General features: G+C 41.6%; 2 protein-coding genes across 3 annotated transcripts in view; one reads left to right on the plus strand and one right to left on the minus strand.

Moving 5' to 3' along the window:
- Positions 1 to 129: 129 nt before the first annotated feature.
- Positions 130 to 13,487, plus strand: LOC109959267 (E3 ubiquitin-protein ligase CBL-like). 2 transcript variants are annotated; one of them, XM_020598495.1, is made up of 14 exons: positions 130 to 752; positions 1,997 to 2,244; positions 3,338 to 3,484; positions 3,649 to 3,805; positions 4,556 to 4,677; positions 4,901 to 5,038; positions 5,498 to 5,585; positions 5,911 to 6,042; positions 6,541 to 6,750; positions 6,923 to 7,108; positions 7,323 to 7,612; positions 7,992 to 8,159; positions 9,104 to 9,387; positions 9,650 to 13,487. In XM_020598495.1, the coding sequence occupies exons 1-14, from the start codon at positions 609 to 611 to the stop codon at positions 9,964 to 9,966; spliced, it is 2,631 nt and encodes an 876-aa protein (XP_020454151.1). In that variant the 5' UTR covers positions 130 to 608; the 3' UTR covers positions 9,967 to 13,487. The 2 variants fall into 2 exon arrangements, with proteins under 2 accessions (XP_020454151.1, XP_020454152.1); XM_020598496.1 differs by having other exon boundaries at positions 132 to 752; positions 6,923 to 7,039; positions 9,650 to 13,486.
- A 1,369-nt stretch (positions 13,488 to 14,856) lies between these two features.
- Positions 14,857 to 22,392, minus strand: part of mcama (melanoma cell adhesion molecule a) — a 42,638-nt gene continuing 35,102 nt past the window's right edge. Inside the window, exons 11-16 of the mRNA XM_020598501.1 lie at positions 20,652 to 20,779; positions 20,064 to 20,205; positions 19,810 to 19,845; positions 17,562 to 17,691; positions 16,984 to 17,101; positions 14,857 to 16,251 (exon numbers count right to left, since the gene is read on the minus strand). Of these exons, the coding sequence (XP_020454157.1) occupies positions 16,249 to 16,251; positions 16,984 to 17,101; positions 17,562 to 17,691; positions 19,810 to 19,845; positions 20,064 to 20,205; positions 20,652 to 20,779 (557 nt within the window). The 3' untranslated portion in view covers positions 14,857 to 16,248. The remainder of the gene's footprint in view (positions 16,252 to 16,983; positions 17,102 to 17,561; positions 17,692 to 19,809; positions 19,846 to 20,063; positions 20,206 to 20,651; positions 20,780 to 22,392) is intronic.

Below are 22,392 nucleotides of genomic sequence, written 5' to 3' on the forward strand. Positions count from 1 at the left end.
GAGTAAATGTCAAGGTCCACCGCTGTTCGCTGATTATACCTATATTTTGGAAGGCTGCTGGCGGACATCCTTGTTTATGCCGGCTGACGTTTAAAAACCACAGAAGAAGAAGTAGAAGAAGAAGGAGATGGAGAAAAAGAAGAAGACGACATCGACATCCTTGTTTACTCTGCTTCTAGGTTGTTGGCTGGGGTTGCAACACTGCTTGTTTGTTGGTCGCTCTATGTGGCTTATTAACACCTCGAGTTTATGATAAACCGGCTTGATATCTCAAGAGGCTCTGACTAGCCGTGGTCAGGAAGCGATCGATATCTGTCTGACAGTAGACATAACTACATAACGAATATGTCCTAAGCTTGTATTTGGCGACGGAATTAAAGTGAGAGTGGCTTTTCAGATGTAGCTTGTTAGTTAGCTGCGCCGCGTAGAGTGTCCACACAGCTTTTTTTGTTCTGCTCGTGGACAGCATCTGAATGACAGATTATTTCCAGTGATAAGTAGACACGGGGCACAAAACAGCAATTGTCTTGTTGAAAAGACGCGTCAAGGATAATTCCTGGTTTTCGGTCTCAGCCCCGGGGCTAACCCCCGGTCGCAAAACCGATTTAATGGCCGGAAATCCGAGGAGGGCCGCCGGTCTCTTCGGCTTGATGAAGGACGCCTTTCAACCCCACCAGCAGCCTCTCCAGCCTCACCAGCCTGCAGTGGTTGATAAGAAAATGGTGGAGAAATGCTGGAAACTCATGGATAAGGTACTGACCATTGTTTTTTTAGAGTAACCGATTGTTAGAAACACAAAAAACATGCGAGTTATCAATAGTTCTATCTTCTGGACATGACCATATTACATTAGCTATGCACACATTTTGTCATAAATAGTTAATATCCTAAAATTTGATGTATTATCAGACAACCATCAAGAAAGGTATTTTGAAATTTTTATTTCAGCATTTACTTGTGGAACTTTGTTTATATGAGAACAACGAACCCCCCAAACTGGAGTACAGTGGTGTCCTTGATGAATAATCTAATTGTGATTATTTATAGTGAATTAGGTCACAGTTACCACAATCTGACCATTTTGCCCAGGACTTTGTGGAAACACCATAGATGTCTCTGCGAGGTTTCCCTTTTTTTTTGGTATTAGATCAAAAAAGAGGTGCTTGTTTGTTATGTGGGGAGAAGTATTGGTTTTATACAGTATAGTCATTGTGGTCTGTCACTCTGGTATATCTTTTACTCAGTCCTAACTGTACTAGACCAAAGAGAAGAAAGAAGAGAGGAATGAGGAGATAAGAGCTTGCTGGAAATAAAATCGGGGGGACAGAGTAAGGACAGGGACAGCATCTGATAAGACAGAGGACAATGCATCATTGCATGCCGGTGTAGTGTGCTGTGCAGAGACGTGGCTGTGCTGCCTTATTCTGTCCAACAGTATGATGTCGGTATGAGTAGATGTGGCGTGGCAGAGTTTAATACCTGGCTCATATTCTTCCACTCAGACCTGGGTGATAATACAGTATTAGGGTGTTTTGCCTTGCAGTTGACTCATACCTCATAATATAATGTGATCAGAAAATATCAAAAGGAGTTACTGAAGGATTTTACCCATATCTCCAAACTCAGGTTGAGGTAAATTTAAGAGTAGGAATTGGTTTTGTGGATATAGCATCTGAGTGGAAATAGTTCAGCAGAGGTGTGATGATGTTTTCTTTGACCTTGTGACCTTTGCTCTAGTGTCATCATTGTGGCAAAAGCTCATCTTTGTTAACAAAATATCTCATAATCTAGTTGGTAAATTGGCGTGAAGGTTTCTGAGCACATTTAAAACCCACGTGGGATAAGTCCTTTTTATTTTAATGATCTTGTAGCCATTCATCTAACATCACCTCTGGGCGTTTATGCCAGGGCTGAGGGTTTTAGTCTTATTTTTTTCCATGTCATGTTTTCATTTTGTTTGCGAGTTATAAGAAGGTACGTTGTTTTTCCTATCCAGGTGGTGCGCTTGTGCCAGAACCCCAAGGTGGCATTGAAGAACAGCCCGCCCTATATCCTGGATTTGTTGCCAGACACCTACCAGCACCTACGCACCATTCTGTCCCGATACGAGGGCAAAATGGAGATCCTTGGGGAGAACGAGTATTTTCGCGTGGTGATGGACAACCTGACCAACAAGACTAAACAGACAATGAGCCTTTTTAAAGAGGCCAAGGAGAGGATGTATGAGGAAAATTCCCAGCCCAGGTGGGTTTATGTCCTTGTGAAATGTCATTCGTCCTTGTGGGTGCAGAAATAGGCTATTAAATCCAAATATAGCAAGGAAAAGACTTATGAAACAAGGAAAGTGTGTGGATAACTGACAGATGTTACCAAGATTGAGCTAATCACTCAGTTGGCACCATATCCATAAAATACACCCTGAAGATGATGATTCTATGATGCTGCCTAAAGTAGCAGTGCTGCTGCTGACCAAAGCTGCCTCTGTGTTGTCTGATGTATGGTCTGGACATGGATTACTGGGCTCTACAGTGTAGAACTGTACCTAATCAAAGTGAGCCTCATTTCCATGAGACTACAAAAAAAAAACACAATTCAAACTCCTTTACATTGTAGTGGCCTAGTTTTTGAACAGCAACTTCTTTATTAGGTCAACTTGAAATTGGCCTATTAAAGTACAATACATTATGGTGTGTGTGTTAGGCACATGATTTAAAGAGGTCAGTTAACTTTATTTAAAGAAAAGAACTGAATGACACTGCTCTATATCTGCTCTGGCTGCTAAAAAGTTTTTCCACAGATTTAACACTTTCCATCACGATGATAAAATGCAACTTGTGACTTTTGGCAAAAGTAGACCAGCCCTGTGAACTGAAGGAAAGTGACTCAAATGTACGATAAAGATGTGATTAAACTGTTGCAATCACATCCTCTTCCTGTTCCTCAGAAAGACATTACTAAGTGAAAGTTCACCCTCCTCTGATGCACTCTGATTTTTGTCAGGCGTTTCCACATAGATACTGCTCATCAACAACTGCTGTGAGAATTAAGAGATTTCAGACTTTTTTTTTTATTCTTAGATTTAGATCTTTTGATTTTGTGTTTGTTTGACTGTTTGCTTGAAAGGTAACTAAAATGTGCATCAGTATAACTGTGATCTGTTGATTGACTAATCCTATCGGCTGTAAAAAGATATATAGTCATGAATCATAAAAAACATACAGGAAAGTTTAAAAAATTGAAAGAAATCTGAAATTTGTTTTAGAATTTAATCTGTTCATGTCCTGTACTAACTTGCGCTTGTTTCTCTGGTTCTCTCTCTTGCTCTCCTCTTACTCAGGCGAAACCTCACCAAGCTGTCCCTGATCTTTAGTCACATGCTAGCAGAGCTAAAAGCCATCTTCCCCAATGGCCTGTTTCAGGGCGACAACTTCAGGATCACCAAAGCTGATGCAGCCGAATTTTGGAGAAGGTCATTTGGGGACAAGTGAGTTTGTACGTTAATAAACATTAGACATCTCCAGAGATCAACTTGGCGAACAGAATTTTGGTTGGTTTGTTAAAATTCTGTTTATCTGTGCTTGTTTAATAGTTGCTGTCTGAGCTTTGGGTTTTGAGCACTTACATTCTGGCTCTCTCCCTCTGATGCAGGACCATTGTACCATGGAGGACATTTCGCCAGGCTCTTCATGAGTTTCACCCCATCAGCTCAGGCCTGGAGGCCATGGCCCTAAAGTCCACCATCGACCTCACCTGCAACGACTACATCTCTGTCTTTGAGTTTGACATCTTCACCAGGCTCTTCCAGGTAATAACAGTAGAGGGTTACACGCCGATGTAGAATTAACAGGTCTAAACTCTACTTTTATGAATTATTTCTAAAACCTCAATGTGAATTAAGAGTTACTTAGAACATCCGACACCTTAAAAGAAAATCACATGTAATAATAATTTCAGTCATTAACAAGTTTAACAAATCCAAAATAATGCAGGTTGGAGTGGAAAAATGTGAAACTTTAGCTGGGGTCTGACATCTAGGAGATGACGTTGATTGCTTTGACCCAAGAGTTTCAGTTTGGGCTGTCATCAGTCCAGCGGAAATTTCTGCAGAAGGAGACAAGAAAGACAATGCAACTGAAAGTAGGACATCATCAAGTTTGAAAGCTCTCAATCTGCAGAAGCTGCAGAATGAGTTACTTGTTGATTATCTGACACTGTGCAGTGGTGCTTTGTACCCCCATACGTATGTGCTGTGTGCCTGTTATTAAGTCATGTGAGCTTGGAGTTCAGCCAAACCGAAGGCCACCCTTGGTGTCCCCTCTTGACTTAATAGTGTCATTAGTGTCTTTTGTTGATTAATTGATTATTGGTCAGGGAAACTGCCTTGGTGATTTCTTATGAGTTGCTGATTAACCCTGTGGAACTCCCCTGTAAACAAACATTAGTTATGTTTATATTCAGTGTTGCTGACCAAAACTACATTGTGTACACTGCACTCTAACATACAAAGCTGTCTGTATCAGGAACACTTTTTTTTGTCTGTCTGTGTGTTTTGTAGCCATGGTCATCTCTTTTAAGGAACTGGAACAGTCTGGCAGTCACACACCCTGGTTACATGGCCTTCCTAACCTATGATGAGGTCAAAGCCCGACTGCACAGATTCATCCACAAACCTGGCAGGTGAGATACAGATGAGCCCTTAAAACCACAGATACGCATCAGCAGAAATACTACAGAAACAAGACTTGTTGAGATGTTGCTTCCTCATAATCTAAAAGTTCTGGACGCATCTATCGAGGCTACTTTAGGTCACGAGTCGGATTCCAAACTGTATTCAACATATTGTTGCGACTGAACACGGCCAGTGTGAACTTATTGGTTGAGCTTGTCTTCTTGTTTTCAGTTACATATTTCGGTTGAGCTGCACTCGGCTGGGCCAGTGGGCGATCGGCTACGTCACAGCTGACGGGAACATCCTGCAGACCATCCCCCATAACAAACCACTCTTCCAAGCCCTCATTGATGGGTACAGAGAGGGATTGTAAGTCCCATTACAACACCAAGTACCAGTACATTACAGGGCATATTATACTATAGTTTATACATGTCTGCTGTGTTTCCCACTACACCAAAGGTCAAATCAGGAGATTCTGAAGGTTCTTAAGCTAAAGGCTTTGGTGCATCCACCACAGTCACACACATCAGTGGTAACATTTTTAGTAAAAAAGTTATAATCAAGCTTTAATAAAACATCACTTTTGTAGCACAGTATCAGAGCATACATCTTGTTGCTGTATAAAAGGAACTGTTCACTGAAAATCTATTTTTAAACCTGAAAGTTGTCTGTAAAAGGGGTGGAGCTTGCTGCTCAGTGTGGAAGACAAGCATGGAACATTTCAGTGTTTCTCAACTGACTATTTTGGTTTTGCAGCTAAGTTGAGACCTATTTTACAGTACTGACCTTTTTGTGGTGTCTCTTACGTATGTGGTTTTTCTCTAGCTATCTGTTCCCAGATGGCCGTGCACAGAACCCAGACCTCACCGGGCTGTGTGAACCTTCTCCACAGGACCACATCAAAGTTACTCAGGTTTGGCCTTGTTTGATTCTCATTTGCAAACCAGCAAAACCTGTTCTTATGCCTCAGCTGTTTTTAGTGCTAAGTACATACACAATAGGCACACCGAACAGGACGTATCAGTCAAATTAGTGCTACGATATATAGACCACTGGTACTCTTTGATAGAAGTAGACTAAAACATTAACTTAGTAGACTTTAAAGACTTTAAATGTAGAGTTATGAATAAGAAAAATCTTTCTGGTGATAATGATGAATGAATAAAACCCTTTAGATTAAGAATGACATGACCAGTGGTCACTATAACAGCCTGTCTCCTCCACCTTCATGTCTGCAGGAGCAGTATGAGCTGTACTGTGAGATGGGCTCCACTTTCCAGCTTTGTAAGATCTGTGCAGAGAACGACAAGGATGTCAAGATCGAGCCCTGCAGACACTTGATGTGCACCTCCTGTCTGACTGCGTGGCAGGTTTGTCAGCATGATATACATTTCCAAAGCCTTATTTCTATAAGTGCATCCTAGTAATTGTACTCACCACTCTGCTGCTCCAAGTTTCAGAACAGATATGCCATTCTCACTTACTAATTTTAGTTCAGAGATTTTACTGCATCATAACATGACCGCTCTTATATGTTAAGATGCTGAAGGTTGTTCATGTTCTATGGTTGTAATTGCATCTTTACAAATGTTTATACTTTTGGATCAAGGCTTTTGTCTTTAAACAATGTGAATTACTTGAAATTATATAACTTATTTAAATTATTATTTAAATACTTTACACTGTTTTTATCTTTACTTTTATTGCTTCAGCATATCTTCCTGATGCTCATTGGTTTTTTTTTGGAAGTTCCCTGCACTGTGTTAGAGAGACATATTAGCAATTTGTGTGTGAGCTAAAGTAATGAGTCTCCACTATGACAAAGTCCTCACTCTGCTCTCTCGGTGCCTTCTCTGTGTATTTATCAGGAGTCAGAGGGTCAAGGATGCCCGTTTTGCCGCTGTGAGATTAAAGGCACAGAGCCCATCGTAGTGGACCCCTTCCACCCAAAGGCCAGCGGGGCTTCCTTTGCTGGTTTCCAGGGGTCCAGCAGAGCAGACGCTGCTGGGAACGATGAGGAAGAAGATGACCGCCTGGAGGACCAGAACCTGGTTATGAGCAGGCTGGCCTGCACCAAGGTAAGAGGCCCACATACAAAAGCTTTATATGTCGATAAGCCTCAACTACACAAACCTCAGGCCAACGCACACTCACCTGATTCTGTTAGTTTAGATTATAGTAGTGAAATCTCATCGCTGGTTCAGTGGAACATTTCCAAGAGCATGTGTGTGTTTGTGTGCGGCTGCGCAGGTAGATCGCCCATCGTCTCCAGTGTCTCAGCTGCCTCCGGTGCCACCCCGGCTGGACCTCCTGCAGCAAAGACCCTCCAGTTCCCACAGTGCACTGGGCCAGGGGGCCACACCCAAGGTCTGTGTAAAAGAGTGTGCACTAAAGACGAACAGTGTTTTAGACCCCCTGGTTGTGGATGCACCTAAGGTTAGACCTAAAAGACATGTCTACATTCTTTCAAGTCTGTCCTAAAACAACACTTGTGCCCGTAGTTAAAGAGTAAATGGTCATTGTAGTTGCTCCCCCCTTCCAAAATGGCTGTCAAATGGTCCTTTCCTAACATGATTCCAATAGAAGAGATGAATGTCATAATATTTTTTCTAGTTTCTAACACCAGCTTTCACTCCTACCTCCACTCCAGATGGCAGCCACTCACAGAGACAAGCCTCTGCCTTTGCCTCCAGCCCTGAGAGAGCTGCCCCCTCCTCCCCCTCCGGAGCGCCCCTCCCTGGTCAGTCAGGACTCCAGACTCCAGAGGAGACCCCTGCCCTCCACCCCCGACCAGCCCGCCTGGGCTGCCAACTACATGGTCCCACGTCCTACAGCCAAGGCCCTGTCAGCCCTGTCCACCACCCCTCAGAGCAACGGAGCCAGTGGCGAGGGAAGCAAACCCCCGTCAGCTACCAATGCTGTCTACTGTCTGGCTGGGAGGTATGGAGCCGTGCAGTGGACACGATGAGACCACCTGTAAAAGGAGTGATTAAAATGATGCAGTCATGACAACAGTTTTTAGAGTTTGACATTATTACTACACAAAGAGGCAATACATAAACTAGCTTTTAAAGAGAAGCCCTTAACCAACTTCATTCTCACATGGCTGTGAGTGAATCTAACTATAATTTTGTAGGACAAATATTTTCCTACTTTTTATTCTGGCTTCTGTTTTCTGTCAGACCTTCATTTAGATCATATGGCTTAACTGCCACTTCTGTTTCATATCGCAATTTAGTGAACAAACAAAACGCATATCACTTGTAAATTGATCTGATTTATAAACTGCGAGATTAAAGTCCCCCCTGTGTACGGTCAGGTCTCTGCCGGGAGCAGTGGTGCTGAGTGGGGAGAAGTCGTTGTCGGACTGTGAGGAGAACGAGTACATGAGTCCTACGTCTCTTCCAGCCTCTGGTACTCCCTGGGTCATAACAGGCTCCTTGGTACCCCTACCACCGGTCCAGGCAAACCACCACAGTGAGATCAGGTAAACAAGAAAATACAGTAAGTGGTAATGCAAGGGCTTCCCGGGGCCATTCATTGTCCTGGAATTATTGTAAAGTATTTCTAAAACATTCTAGAGTAGAAGTCGGTGCTTGGACCAAGATTTTCGGAATGGACACGGGACCTAAAGTGTTTTTTTTCCCCACGTTTAGGCCTCCAATGCAGAAACCTCACAGGCATTTTGTTTCCTTGTCTCTGCATTGGAGACGAAGCCTTGGAGCAAAATTTTTCATGAAGTGATAACAAATGAAATTTCACTGGTGTTGATAGTAATTGGTCATGTATTGGGTTACATTATACTGACAGGTGTCTCTATTATTTTGTCCAGCTCTAGGACAAACTAACAGCCAATGTGATCACACAGCTGAATCAACACCTCACTCAAGACCTCAACCGTGTGTCTCACACACAAAGCAATACTGGACAAATGTATCTAGGGTCAGTCATTCTTTGTCCACCAGGGGGCTCTGCAGCCTCAGTTTTGTTGGACCATGGGCTCTGCAGTATTACCCCTCATTTTCATGTCCTTGAGATGGGGAAGAAGAATTAAGTCTGAAATACAGGACCAGAAAGCACCCAGCAAAGCAATACTTAATACAGATACTTGCCAAATGATGACGAATGGTTTCATTCACTATATCAGATCTTTACTGTTTTGCTACCGCTGAACTTTTTATGTTCTCATATATCAGTATTATCGGTTTGTGATTTTAAATTAAAACATGGCCTGTTTTATACAGTTTCCTCTTTATTTCAGTTAAGTCTCTTTTAAATATTATTTTCAGGTAACTACAACTAAAGGTCTGCAGAGTCTTTTAAAAACAGAAAAGACAATTTACAGAAATCTTAGACAGGATTTTATGAGACAACAAAAAAATGGCGCCCCTAAATGATTTTTCTCTCTCTTTCTGTGCTTTGTCTGATTAGTGAGGCGGGGGACAGTGATTCTGAGGACCCCCAAGTCTACGAGTCCATGTGTAATATCCAGGCCCAGGCTAGTTCATCTGAGACGTCTGAGCTTTCAGACCCCGCACAACATTCAGATGTGGTTTCCCAGGACAAGAAGGAGGAGAGCAGTGTGGAGGATGTTTACATGTATAACTGTCCCAGACCGGTGGTCCCCCCAGCCCCCACCAGGAGAACCCTGTCGGATATGAGCGGTCCCTCAGCCGCCTTCTGCACCCTCAGCATGGACAGTGCAGTAGAAGCTAGTATGGAATTTATTTTTTACTCTTCTATGTTGGAGTAAAATGCAGCTGGTTAGAGATTTAAAGTTGACCTTGCAGTGATAAGGAAACAGGCTAAATTGGGTTATTTCCTGGAGTCATAGTAAACGTAAACATAAAACCTGTCTGGGTTTTTAAGTGTTACATCCAGTCTTATGTGCACTCTGTGTTAACTTAAATTGACCAACAAAAATCAGGTGCTTAAATTAACACGTTAACTAATAACTGCTTATCTGTGTGTTTCCAGGTATGTTTGCAGCAGGAGTGGACCCTGAACGACCCCCCAAACCTCTCCCACGACGAGCCAACTCTGACCGACGGCCTCGCCCTTTAAACCGTGAATTTCCTGCTCCATTGCTAGACCTCCCGGGCCCCTCCCCTCCTCCTCCTGCGGGCCCTGGAAGCCTGGCGCTAAACGGGGAGATCGAGTGCCTGATGTCCCAAGGTTACTCCATTCAGGACATCCAGAAAGCCCTGATGATCGCCCAGAACAACCTGGAGACAGCCAAGAACATCCTGCGCGAGTTCGTCTCCATCCCGTCCACGGCACACATCGCCACATAGTCGCTCCAGCCTCACTCATCCCATCTGTGTTGTCTGTCTCCGCTCCGTGCCATTATCATGGATAGCCTTTACCAAGCATGGCCAAAAGGCTTGGCTCTGTGTAGCGTTGCTGTGTTTGCATCATATCAGAAGGAGACGGAGATTACAGCTACATCACAGTGAGTCATTTGTACTTTGAACAAACCGCAGCAGTTATTGCTCTTCTAAGAGGAATTTTGGTGTGGAAAATAGATTATTTTGATTCTCTTGGACTACTGTTATGCCAGTGCCAAGTAGCTGACACCGAAGCCTCAAACTCTCCTGTTTACTCATAATTACCACTTGGATATTGAGGTTTTTGGGCCAGTTAGAAGGAGCACAAGGATGGCAGTGTCAAACCATTAGTCCAGTTTAGTTTAGGGAGCAGCTCAGTCTTGGAGGCAGACCTGAGATCTGATATGATCTGAACGCAGCATACACAGAGAATCAAAGCCAAGCTTTGGCCCTGCTGTACTTTGCTGAGGTCGACTCATGGCGTGGTAGTTTCTCCCCCTCAGTAAGAGTACGTTCTCTCATTAAGCTAAGTGTTGAAGCTACACTGACTTTAATCAGACGAGGGACCCTGCAGGTCCTCGTTCTCGACTCGGTGTCCCACTGCTGGCAGCCATTCACTTTGGTGCTTTACGGGCTTTTTGGCAAATTGTGGCGTACGAATATGTAGCGACACAAAGTTTGGTCAGAAATTAGTGATTAACACAGTGAAGTGTGTATGTGTGTGCTCATGCTGATGAATGTGAATGTCCAGTTGCAGTGCAGTATTGCGGGGCGGGGCTTCATGCCCTATGCGTCACTGTGGCTCACTCCGTTTCGGTGGCTATTTGACTCCATATCTCCTTTCAGCTCCTGGTATAATGATGGTTCTCTAATGAAATAACAAGTTTAGTGTTAAAGTTCTATCATAACGTGTTGTGCTGTGCAAGGTACTAACAATGACTGAAAACCCAGATGTTCATTTTGTCATTAAATTCCATGATTTCCTGCCACCATTTGAGGTGGTCAGACACTGAAGGCTGGTTTAGTCAAAAGCTTCTGTATACGCTTTGTTTGTTTCTAAAAAGTGAAAAGACTTGACCTGTTAGATTTCCTCTCATGTATTTTTTTTTTTCAGCGTCACATTTGTACCCAGAACAGCTTCACTGGGTTCATTAAGAAATCAGAATGAAGGGATTTACATCGAGCTCTAAAGCAAAAAAAACTGTGGGTGGTGTGTTGTTGTGGACTCAGGTACTAGTAATAAGCCAGGGTTATATGCAATGAAAATGCTAAATGACACATAGCGACAATGATATAATGTTGGCAGTGTTGTGGACGAGCACTTAACTCTTGAGTCACAGCACATCGTTACTGAGACATTCCAATATTTGGATCATCTTGCTAATTGCTACCTTTTTTTGCATTACAGTAACCTATCATAGTTAATATTTTTTTAAACTGGTTTGCAGTGCTTCCCCAAAGTCATTGACTTCCTCCAATTTCTAACTGGATTATTATACATCCTACAGTCCTGGGTGGCAGGTTTATGAAGCTCAGACATTTCAGTCACTCAGCAACTCAAATGCAACCTATAGGACATAAGTGCTGAGACAACTAGTTGGTTAATTGATTAGCGGGTGGACAAAAAAAAATCTGCAGCTACATTGATAGATTGTTAAAGTAAACATTTAACACTCCACATCTGTGTGGATTCATTGTTGCATTTGTCCTATGTGATAGTGAATCAGTCAGCTGGGGCTTATGGAGTGTTGGTCAGCTATTTGAAGATGTGTTTGAGCTTTGATTGCACATGGTTTGCACTGAATTAAAAAAAGAAGACTATCTCTGTGTGTAGGAACATCTTATTTTTGTCTTCACGTCCACCCTGGCAGCATTTTTTTTTTTAAAGCCATTCTGGCGGCAGGTACCAAGAGGGGTACCCAAGTACAGCGTCACAGAGCTGCTAGCACGGCTGCAGACTCCCTCTGTATTAAAAGTTCCTAAGGAGATTGGTTCCATCTGGTGAGCTCTTGTAATCAACAGTCTTTCTGTAAATAATTTAATGCTTTGCGGAGTGACTGAAATATCAGTTTGAGTCAGATCAGGGCTAGTCTGAATCTCAAATCATTTACATCTGCTCTCCATGTAAAAAGTTGAACTGAGTAAACTGAAGAGTCCTGTGGATTTTACTCAGGTGTTTAGATGTCTTTCCAGTGGACCAGTAATAAGCAGCTGTCACTCCCAGGCACCACACCTTTGCCTTTTATAATGCATCATCCTATCAGGGGAATTAGATGTCATATGGGCTGATGTGATAAGACAACCAGAGGATCACAGGTGCATTTAGAGCAAAGATGAAAAGATGCCTGTCATCAAAGCAGGGAGTCCAGACAACATCAGTGCAGAATACACACACACACACACACACACACAGTGGCAAGAAAAAGTGAGTGAACTGTGTGGAATTAACCTGCATTTATGCAGCCATTTGTCTTAGATCTTAGACAAACAGTCACAGGTTGGAGAGAGCATGTGAATCCAGGAGTTAGCAAACCTGGATCCAAAGGAACGAGCCCGTGGGTCAGAACTACTTTGACTTGCCTTTTACTGCCACTACATTTAAGAACACTGAAAGAAACGAGGGCTGAGCATCTCATTTCCCCTGTCCCATTTAGCTGAGTGCACTTTCTTCTTTTTGTTTTCTAAAATAGGTTTTCACTGATCTCTTATTTCTACAGTAATATATACAGACAACGTGCCTTTTGTCAAACACAAGCTACACATCAGCAGAGAAACCAAAACATCTCCACATTCACAGTTTAATGAAACAGAAATCCACACAGCTCCAGGTTTTAATTGGAAAATAGTTTCAGTTTTAGTATGTACTAAACACACTGACACTGAAAGACACTGAAAATAAAATGAAAATGCAGTTAAATGAGCATAAAGTCAGACCACGTTGGAACTGTAAGGCGTGGATTGATCCCGTCTTAGAGGACGAGACTGGTTGGTCTATCTGGCGTCTCGCTGCAATTCCACAGAAATCTTACAGCTTTAATTGCCCCCTAACCAAAAGCATTTCAAAGCAGCAAGCTGCCCTTTATAGTCCCCCTCAGCTTGTGTGGACGTACAAAAAAAAAAGCATCATCGGTCCCTAGGCTGTGTGTTTGGGTCATCTCACTGTTTGAACACTAACGGGGACTAACTCCTTGACCATGAAAGTGCTGCTGTGCAACGACACGCTAGAGGCCGACATCATCTCACGCAGACTTCCCCTCAGAGTTACTGTTCAATTCACTTGGTGTGTTGCTTCAGATCCACTGGTTAATGATTGTGGTATATAAAGATTAGCTCGCCTCCCTTTCAACAAGAACTTGCCTACTAAAAACATTGTCTTCATTGCTTTGTTATTGCCTGTGTACATATTTTATTTATTTTCTTTTTAATATCCTCAGCATTCATTGTTGCCACGTTTTCATGCCTAAGCCATTAAGATTTTTAATTAAACTGTATTTTCTTTAACATTTGGTCTGCGTGGTTTGTCCATAATGACTAAATGCAATATACAATTCACTCTATCTATATATTTAAAGAAATTTAGTATGTGGCCATGGTCCTGTCCCCAATAAAAAGTATATTTAAGGTTCGTTAAAGACACTGAATAAAAATTTAAATGTTTTTGATTCGCATGCTCTTTAGTGTGTCTGTGTCAGAAAGATACTGACTGGCCTGCAACGCATTTGAGCAGAGCAAGAAAATCAAAGCTGCGAGAAGCATGCTCTTATCACTTCAAATTAATTCTAATTCATTTGGATCTGAGCACAGCCTTCAGCTGGGGTTGTATATTTATGCTTAATGAGTAGAGGCTGGTTCATTTGTTTTGCTGTGAGTAGGGCAGCTCAGCACTAATGATGCCTGAATTTATTGCAGATGTGAGCTGCGTTTTCTGTCCTTCCTCCTCCAGACTCCAGCTGGAAATCTGAGCTACTGTTGGAATCATTTCCAGCTTGTGCTGACAGCGGTTTGGAGGCAGCGCCACTTCCCGTCTCCTCACTGTGGGACTATGCAGCGTTTAGACAGAGCACATTGAACTCTGTTGTTCTGGTACATATTGAATCCTCAGGCAAAGAAAAAGTCCAACAGTGATTATATTTCAAATACTTGTTCATACCTCTGCAAAACATGGTAGAATGAAACATTTTATTTATCATTTTCCTGCAAAAAAATATATATAAAAAAAAAAAGACGCAAGCATCAAAGAGTCACGTGTACAGTACTTAATTTACACACATTTAGAAAAATGTCTTTTGCAATGTTCAGTTTTAGACTCATTTTACCACTGTGGGAAAAATCCAGAATCAACAAGGAATGTCATATTTAAACTGAAAAGAGGCGGTGCGTATTTACTGTATAGCTCAAATCTAAAGAATCTGACTGCACACAGGAGATGCTTTAATGGCTTTGTACACCCTTCCTAAACATCGCACTTAATGTGAGAACGTTTGGTGCCTGAAGACATCCTACATCTGGATATTTCTATAACGTTAACACCAAAACTCAGTGGAAGAAAAATAAAGAAAACATCACTACTTTGTTAATGTTGCAAGTCACTGGGGCAATGTAGCGCTCTCTCCAACAGAATGTCTTTTCATAATAACCTACATGGTCAGCAATCAGAACGTCATAATACAACACAGGTCCTTAAGTAGAAATCCACTGTTGATGCATGTTTCAGCCAATTTTTTCCACGAATGCTTTGTAACCCCAGTTTTTGCTCTCATCTATTATCACATTTGAGTCAAAGCTAAACCAATTTCCTGAAATCTGAATCTCTATCTGAAAAGCCCAGAAGGTCTTTTAATAGCATTTACTTTTTCTCAGCCTCTTTTAAACAGTATAGAAATAACTATTCCACCTGTTGCACAATGTTTAAGATTGTTACCCATTTATTCCCACTATTTATCTGAAAACATAGCTGGAAATTAGATGCATTTAAAAAAAAAATTTACATTAGCAGTACAAACATTAACAATAATATAACTTGGTTCACAACAGTGAAGGTGATATATGTCACTTCCTGCTATCATCTCTTTTTGGATTTAGGAAATTGGGATGAATTTTGGGGAAAATTCTTCTCTCATATTATGATCCTATTTTTTTTTTATACAGATTGTTAGAGGAGTCTGAGGACCGGGGCTTGTCAGTGATAGTCAGTGACGTCTTTTTTCAATCAACCAAGTGTCTGTCTCTGGCTCTGAAAAACAAAACCTAATGCTCGAAAAGATCCATTTCAAAACTTGCAACATGTAACATTGGCAGTTCTGTACTCACGGTATAGGGCTTAAACACACCCAGCTAACAAAGAAAACACTCAGAACAAAAAAGGAAAAAAAATTCAGTGTATGATGCATTCTCAAAACAGGCACAGCAGATCACCAACGTCCACCTTCAGTAACAGTCCAAGATCACCTCTAGCAGGTTTGTACACTACTTGTATTTACAGACAGTACAAAGGCTTGACAGCAGATTGCAAAAGAAGGTCACCAGTGTCTGACTGACAGGTTTTTTTATTTAGACATTGTTACGATTAAGATGATCCTGCATTTCAAGCTTTAGTGTCTCCTGGTGCTGATCCCACCTCAACAAAACACTGATCCTGGAGGAAACGCCTACTGTCGTTACTGTTGGGCAAAATCTACAAATATTGGTGTCAAAATCAAACTGAAGCAAACAACACTAACACGCCTTCTCTCAGTGTGACTTAATCAACAGTAAGCTGCTGCACCTGGACCCATGAACCAGGACCAAAGTGCGCATGACCCAGATGCTACCGTGAAATGAAAATCTGAGTGCCGCAATATCTTAAATAACAAAATATTTTTAATACATACACTTTTAGGAAAAACAAAAGTCGCCGATGCATAAAAGACATCGTCAAACACACACACTGAACAACAGCCAAAAACTGAACACCATTTGAGGAAACAAATGGAGAAACTGAATGTCGAGGAAGCAAACGTTCATTTAAAATAAAATACACATCTGTACATAGATAGCTGCATGTGCCTGTGTGTGGTCCTGTGTAAATCAACTGAATACTGCTCAGAACAAAGCATGAATGGGGATGTCCAGAGTATGAGGTGGTGTTACCCTGCAGATCTCAAATCAGTGGGAGCGTCAACTGCCTCCTCTGCTTCAACGCACACTGACTGCTGGCTTCAGTTGTCCTGTATCCTGCAGCACAACATTGCTGCTTTACAATCAGGGACTTTACTGAAGGGGACAGAGGAGGACGTCAGTGTAACACCAGCTCCACACAAATACACAGAGACAAAGGATAAACTGTCATTCTGCCAACTACTACTACATATGCTTGTAGTAGTAGTAGTTTTGGCCAATACCTTCTATCAGCTGACATTGTAATTACCAATTTAACTACTGAGATCTGCAAAAGAAGCATGCTTGGCTAAAAGCAGTCTACTCAAACCAAGCCAGGTTAGCCAAACTTATGTGACAGAGAAAACAGGGTAGGTGAAATTATTATCCATCCTTGATTTGCTGCTTAACATTTAACCTACTGTACTTAATCATAGTTACGCACAGTTTTCTTGTGCAATAAAGGGTTAATTATGACCACATTTCAGCACTGAAACCAGTCCATTAACAATACAGTGAATGCAAAAGAAACAACTGTTAGAGGTGCACACACAGAGCTTTCCAAATTCTGCATGCTAGCAGCTGGTACGGGGTTTATCTGTAACTGTTAAATAATTAATTCAAAAGACAGCTATTAGCCCTAAAACTGACATGCATTATTTTTTTCACTCTCTATGGGTTTTAGCACCTCCCTCAGGACAACCTTTACATCGTAGCCCCACAACTGGTAAAGCATAAGAAAAGCCACCTACGCTGACTGCTGTGGGAAGCAATGAAAACTGAGCCAGCAGATCTTTGGCTTTTGGGTCTTTTTTTTTAACATTGTGAAATTATGACCACAATAATTACCTGGTCATTAGGGCCCTTTTTGTCTCCATTGACAGCCTTTAGGAGGATAGCTTCCTCATTCTTTGTGTTGGTCTTCATCTCCACAACAATGTCATCTTTGGTGGTCTTCTCTTTGGTGCTGCTGACAGAAAGAAGGGTTGGCACTAGAGGTCGTCACAGGTCCACTCAGCTCTGAGCAACTGAGACCTGATCTGGCACATCAGTCAGACCATGTACAAATTCTATTCGGTCTAATTAGGTCAACTAGGGTCTCCGTGGATCTGAGGAGTGGATGTGAAGCGCACAGCGAGAGTCATCTGTGTTTTGATGTGAGGTAGAATGTGGGATAAAATACACTGAGTATGATCCTGGTAATGAAGGAACATGCCACCCACTCCAACACTAATGCTCAATAATGTTCTTTATGAGCTTTATAGTGAAGCTCTGTGGTGCAGAAGAATAAGATCAATTCATTGTTCATTGTGGTCTTCTCATGGGATTTGTTGACATCATTAAAATATAGAAAAATAAACAGATTTATTCTTTAAAAAATCTGTGTTGTTCTGTAAACATACAAATTTAAAATAACGAGTACTCACATCTCCTGCTTCCCCGAGCGTCCACAAAGGATCTTCCCCTTCTTGTGCAGGAAGTACAGAATGCTGCCAAGGGTGGCCAGCAGCAGCAGACACAGTATGATCACCACTATGATCACCCCACTGCCCTCAGCTACACAAACACACAGAAAGCAAGGCATTCACATGTTGGTGTCATTTTGTCTAGCAATGTTGCCATGTTGACAATAGTGTGGTGTTGCATGATATTTTGGCAGTCATAAACAACAATGTGGGCAATGAGAGATATTCAAAATAAATAAACAAGTAGAAGCCAGAAGGGGGATAATGATGACGTAAACATTTGAGATTTAGCATGAAGCAAAGTTTAATTTAGGACCTTAAAATGCACTTGTGCAACAACAATAAATAAAGAAATATTGGAGAGGAGGTACACTGAAAGCCAGCTTGAACAAGTAAGCTTTGGCTAGGCTTTTTAAAGTGCTCGCTGAGACTGAGTCTTTAACCTCTGCTGATTTTAGGCAAGCAATCTTTGTATGTGTGCAATACTGTAAGAGCAGCAGTGGGGTACTGGAGGACCTAAGGGCATGGGTTGGCACATATGGTGTTAGTAGCACTTCAGTACAGGCTGGAGCTAAGACATTTGATGCTTTGCAAACTTGACATTTTAAACTCAATTCTAAAGTTAACAGCAAGATTGTGTATTGGTATTATGTGCTCACTCTTCCTGGTTCTGGTCAGTGCTACTGAGATCATGAATCCTATTACAATTTTCAGTGTAGTTCGATAAAGTTTTGTTGACAGGGAAGTTTCATCAGCCTTCACACAAAATAAATCACATCTGCCTGAGCATACAGCTTTTGGACAAAATCCTGAGGGGAAAGACTTTATAATGGCGCACCACATAGTTTACACATAAAAGTCAGGTCAACAGTCTTGTGCCTGTGAAAACAGTTGCATAATGTCTTTGTGTCTCTGGGAAAGCTTTGTCAAGTCTTGTAAAATGACCCAAGTAACCCCCAGCTTGGGCTTAAGCTTTATAACAGAAAGCCTGAGATGTTTACTATGCAGAAAGAAAACTATGCCACTGGCTGCATTATAAGAGTAGGAGCCTCTGACCCACATCATTTCTAAACTTTTTTAATCTGTCTTTGGCAAGTCCCAACTTTATGGAATTGCTGAAGTACAGAAGACAGTCTGTTCTAGAGCTTTTACATCATTTAAATCATTTTGTTTTGTAAGTGGATTATTCAACAAAGTCCATTTCCTTATGCATAAAAAATAATTAGCCAAGCATGAAATTATGCCAGTGTCATTAAAAGTGGCAAAGGACACTGCAGTGCAGCAGGACTGCAGAAAAATGTCAATTATTTTGCTCGGCATCTATGGTCCTAAGTCTCAATAACCCACCTTATTTACATTATCCATCCATTATCCATCAAAAACTGAAAAACAGACTCATTTACTCTATGGTTCTCCAGTGATATAATTTATTCTTATAACAGATCTTCCACTTGTAAAGTGTGTTTAGAAACCATTTTGCTCTGATGGACTGTGTTTTTGTCGAGTCAAAGTGACTGACCATATGACTCTTAGAAGAGATTCTCAGACATCTGAACAGCCCCTAATAACATCGGTGAACAATTAGTGAAGCAACCAAATATGTACTTCCTAGAAGAAACATTTTACTAGAGATGAACTTCACATTGTTTCTTTTTGTTATCATTTTTTTTATGAGTGCCCATTGTATTCCCCACAGGCTAGTGAAGATTTTAGTTGTATGAGGCTCAGATAAAGTCAGAACATTACCTTAAAATAATGCCTCTCTGCATATGTAACTACAAATTTCCTGGTTTATAAAACAGGTATCTGGATAAGTCAGTAAAAGTAAGACACTTTGCTTGTTTTTAGTGTTATGTAAGGTTTTTTTGTTTGCTTTAAAGATTGTGGGTTATGCAAATGTTTTTACCACTGCAGAGCATTAGGTCCAAGCACCATTATAAATGCTGGGGTGCTTGAATCTGCTGCTGATTTGATTTTTCACTCTGTATCAAACAGAATATTTAATATGGCCCCAGGCTATCCCAAAGATCTGCCAGTAAACCAAAGACAGTCCTGTTACAGAGTGCATGAAATCATAAATAATGTATGGAGTCCTCCACCCTTTCATTGTCACAGACAGAACTAAAGCATAAACACTGAGACAGAAGAAACTGGGTGAACGGCAATGATGCGTCTTTAACAAGAAGAGGCGTTAGGACAATGGTCTTACCAGGAGAGAAGGGAGCAGCGGAGGTGATGCTGGGAACTGTGAACAAGAAGAATGACATTTAGAGTGGGCAGCTGTCCACATCTGCCAACATTACCCCGGTACACACAAGACTCATGTCCCACAAACACGATGAGAAAATCTGTTATATGAAATGAGCAAAAGTGTTTTTGAAAATTCTGTAGACACGTAGGGTTCCATTGCTCATAGAAATAAGCCCACTGATAAAATATGTTTTCAGGAAGGAGAGTTCTTACTGGCTTTAATGCTGAAAATTTTGACTTCAGCACCCATGTTATTTGAAACGTTGCAGAGAGCGTTGATGTCTGAGGTGACTTTGACTGACACCACACTGTGAGCCATGTGCTCGTTTGCCTTGCTCACCACCTCATCCCAGGACTGTGGAGACACAAACACACCTTGGGTACTATATGCACATTTCTACCACTTCACGAGTGAGAGTACAGCTGGTTTCAACTAGAGGTGAACTGCTTGCTATTGTCTTGGCCAATTCCAATGTTTTTTAAGTGTGACCTGTCGATTCTTTCTTTCTAAAAACTGTAAGTGTTTTGAAATAGTTATCAAAACAGATATAACTTTTCAATTAAAATTCAAATTAACCATAATCAGCCCAAACATCTGTGCTTTCACTGTCTGAGGCTTGAAGCATTTAGTTTGACTCTGCCACCACAGTAATGGCAGCAAGTTAATCCATAATATTGCTCTCATCATCTTCACATTGACCGTTCATCATTGCAACAAACCAAACTAGGATTTGCATCTCCTACTGTAACACGTTACCACTTATTGTGAAGTTAGTCAGTGCTGTGAGTCAGACTGGATACCTGGCTGCCGACGATGTTCCAAGAGATGCTGGGCACTGGGTAGCCCACTGCCTCACAGCTCAGGTTCACCACCCTGCCTGCTGACTCCGCCTGCAACACCTGATCCACCCCAAGCAACTGGGGACCACCTAGACACAAACACAAGTTTGTTTACATAACCACTACCTGCCAAACCCTAACCCTTAACCTAATTTTAATCTCACCTTAACCTTAAATCAAGTTGTTGCCCTAAGGTTTAATGATTTACATGATGGGGACCATCATCTGATCCCCATGAGGAAAGCCAAGTTCCCACGATGCGAGTGTGTCGACAGGTCTCAGTCCCCACAATTTGAGTAATACCAGGCGTGCTCATACACACACAAAGTCTTCTATCTTTGTGAGGACATTTACTACTATGAGGTCCTAAATGCCTACCTCCAACACCACCCTAATCTAACTTGAACATAAACACAACTCTAAAGTCAAGCGTGAATCCTCAAATATCTCTGAATGTGTTCCAGAAAGTGACAACTGTTCTCACTTTCAAAAAAGGTCCTGACTCCCATGGTATAAAACTAACATGCTGTAGAATCAGGTACACTTACACACACACAGTATTCTGTGTGCACATTAATAATTCTGAAAGTGTGTTTACAAGTATAGTTCATCAGGTTTTAGTAAGAAGCCTGTTTTCTGCTCTGATTCTGTTTTAATTTGCTGTTAATTTGAACTCAGCACTTCCTCTAAAGCACATGTGTCAAACTCAAGGACCGTGGGCCGTATGCGGCCCGCGAGATCATTTTATATATCTTTTTTTTCATGGCCCGGCGATATGAGGCGCCGATAACACACAAACTACAAATCCCATAATGCAGTGCAACAGCTGCCTTACCGAACGATAGGCTACCTGTGATCATTCCCGTGTCAATTATGTCAGATCAATCAAGCATCTGTTGACATATACAACCCTAATTTCAAGTCAAAGCTAGTCCCTAACAATGACCAAGAGAAAAGTTGATTCTGAAAACAGAGCCTTTCAAAACCGGTGGGAGGCTGAGTATATGTTTACTGACATTGCCAATAAACCCGTGTGTCTTATTTGTGGAGCTAATGTGGCTGTAATTAAGAAATATAACCTAAGAGGTAGGGCAGTCGTCTACTGACCAGCAAGTTGGTGGTTCGACTCCCGGTCTCCCCGCATGCCTAAGTGTCCCTGAGCAAGACACTGAACCCCGAATTGCTCCTGGTGGCTTGACTAGCGCTGTGAAAACAAGTTTATATTGCAGCAGAGGAGAAAATCAGCCCGGCCATTTACCGAGGGAGAGTTTCTGAAGAGCTGCATGATGACAGTGTGTGACGTCTTGTGTCCAGACAAAAAGCAGGTGTTTCCAAACGTAAGCCTTAGCAGAAATACGGTTGTTGATTTTAAGTTCAAGTTTATTTATTTTGGAATCATATTGTATCCTGTCTGTTTCGTTTCATATTTATGTTCAAAAAACATTTAGTTTTAGTCTGTTCAATAAATGTTTATCCTGTTTGGCCCGCAACCTAAAGTGTGCTTAGAGTTTTGGCCCCCTGTGCCATTGCGTTTGACACCACTGCTCTAAAGTATGTTTTACCTGTTGGCTTGAAAATTTCAGGACAAGGTCGTTTAATATTCACCACTCTGTTGCTTTGAACTTTAACAGAAATACTGCTCTCACTCACTAATGAATTCCAGTCTGCTCCACTTAAATTTGAGATTTAGGTTTCAAATTAA

This window comes from Monopterus albus, unplaced genomic scaffold (genome assembly GCF_001952655.1).
Source record: "Monopterus albus unplaced genomic scaffold, M_albus_1.0 scaffold38.1, whole genome shotgun sequence".
NCBI classification, from domain to species: Eukaryota; Metazoa; Chordata; class Actinopteri; order Synbranchiformes; family Synbranchidae; genus Monopterus; species Monopterus albus.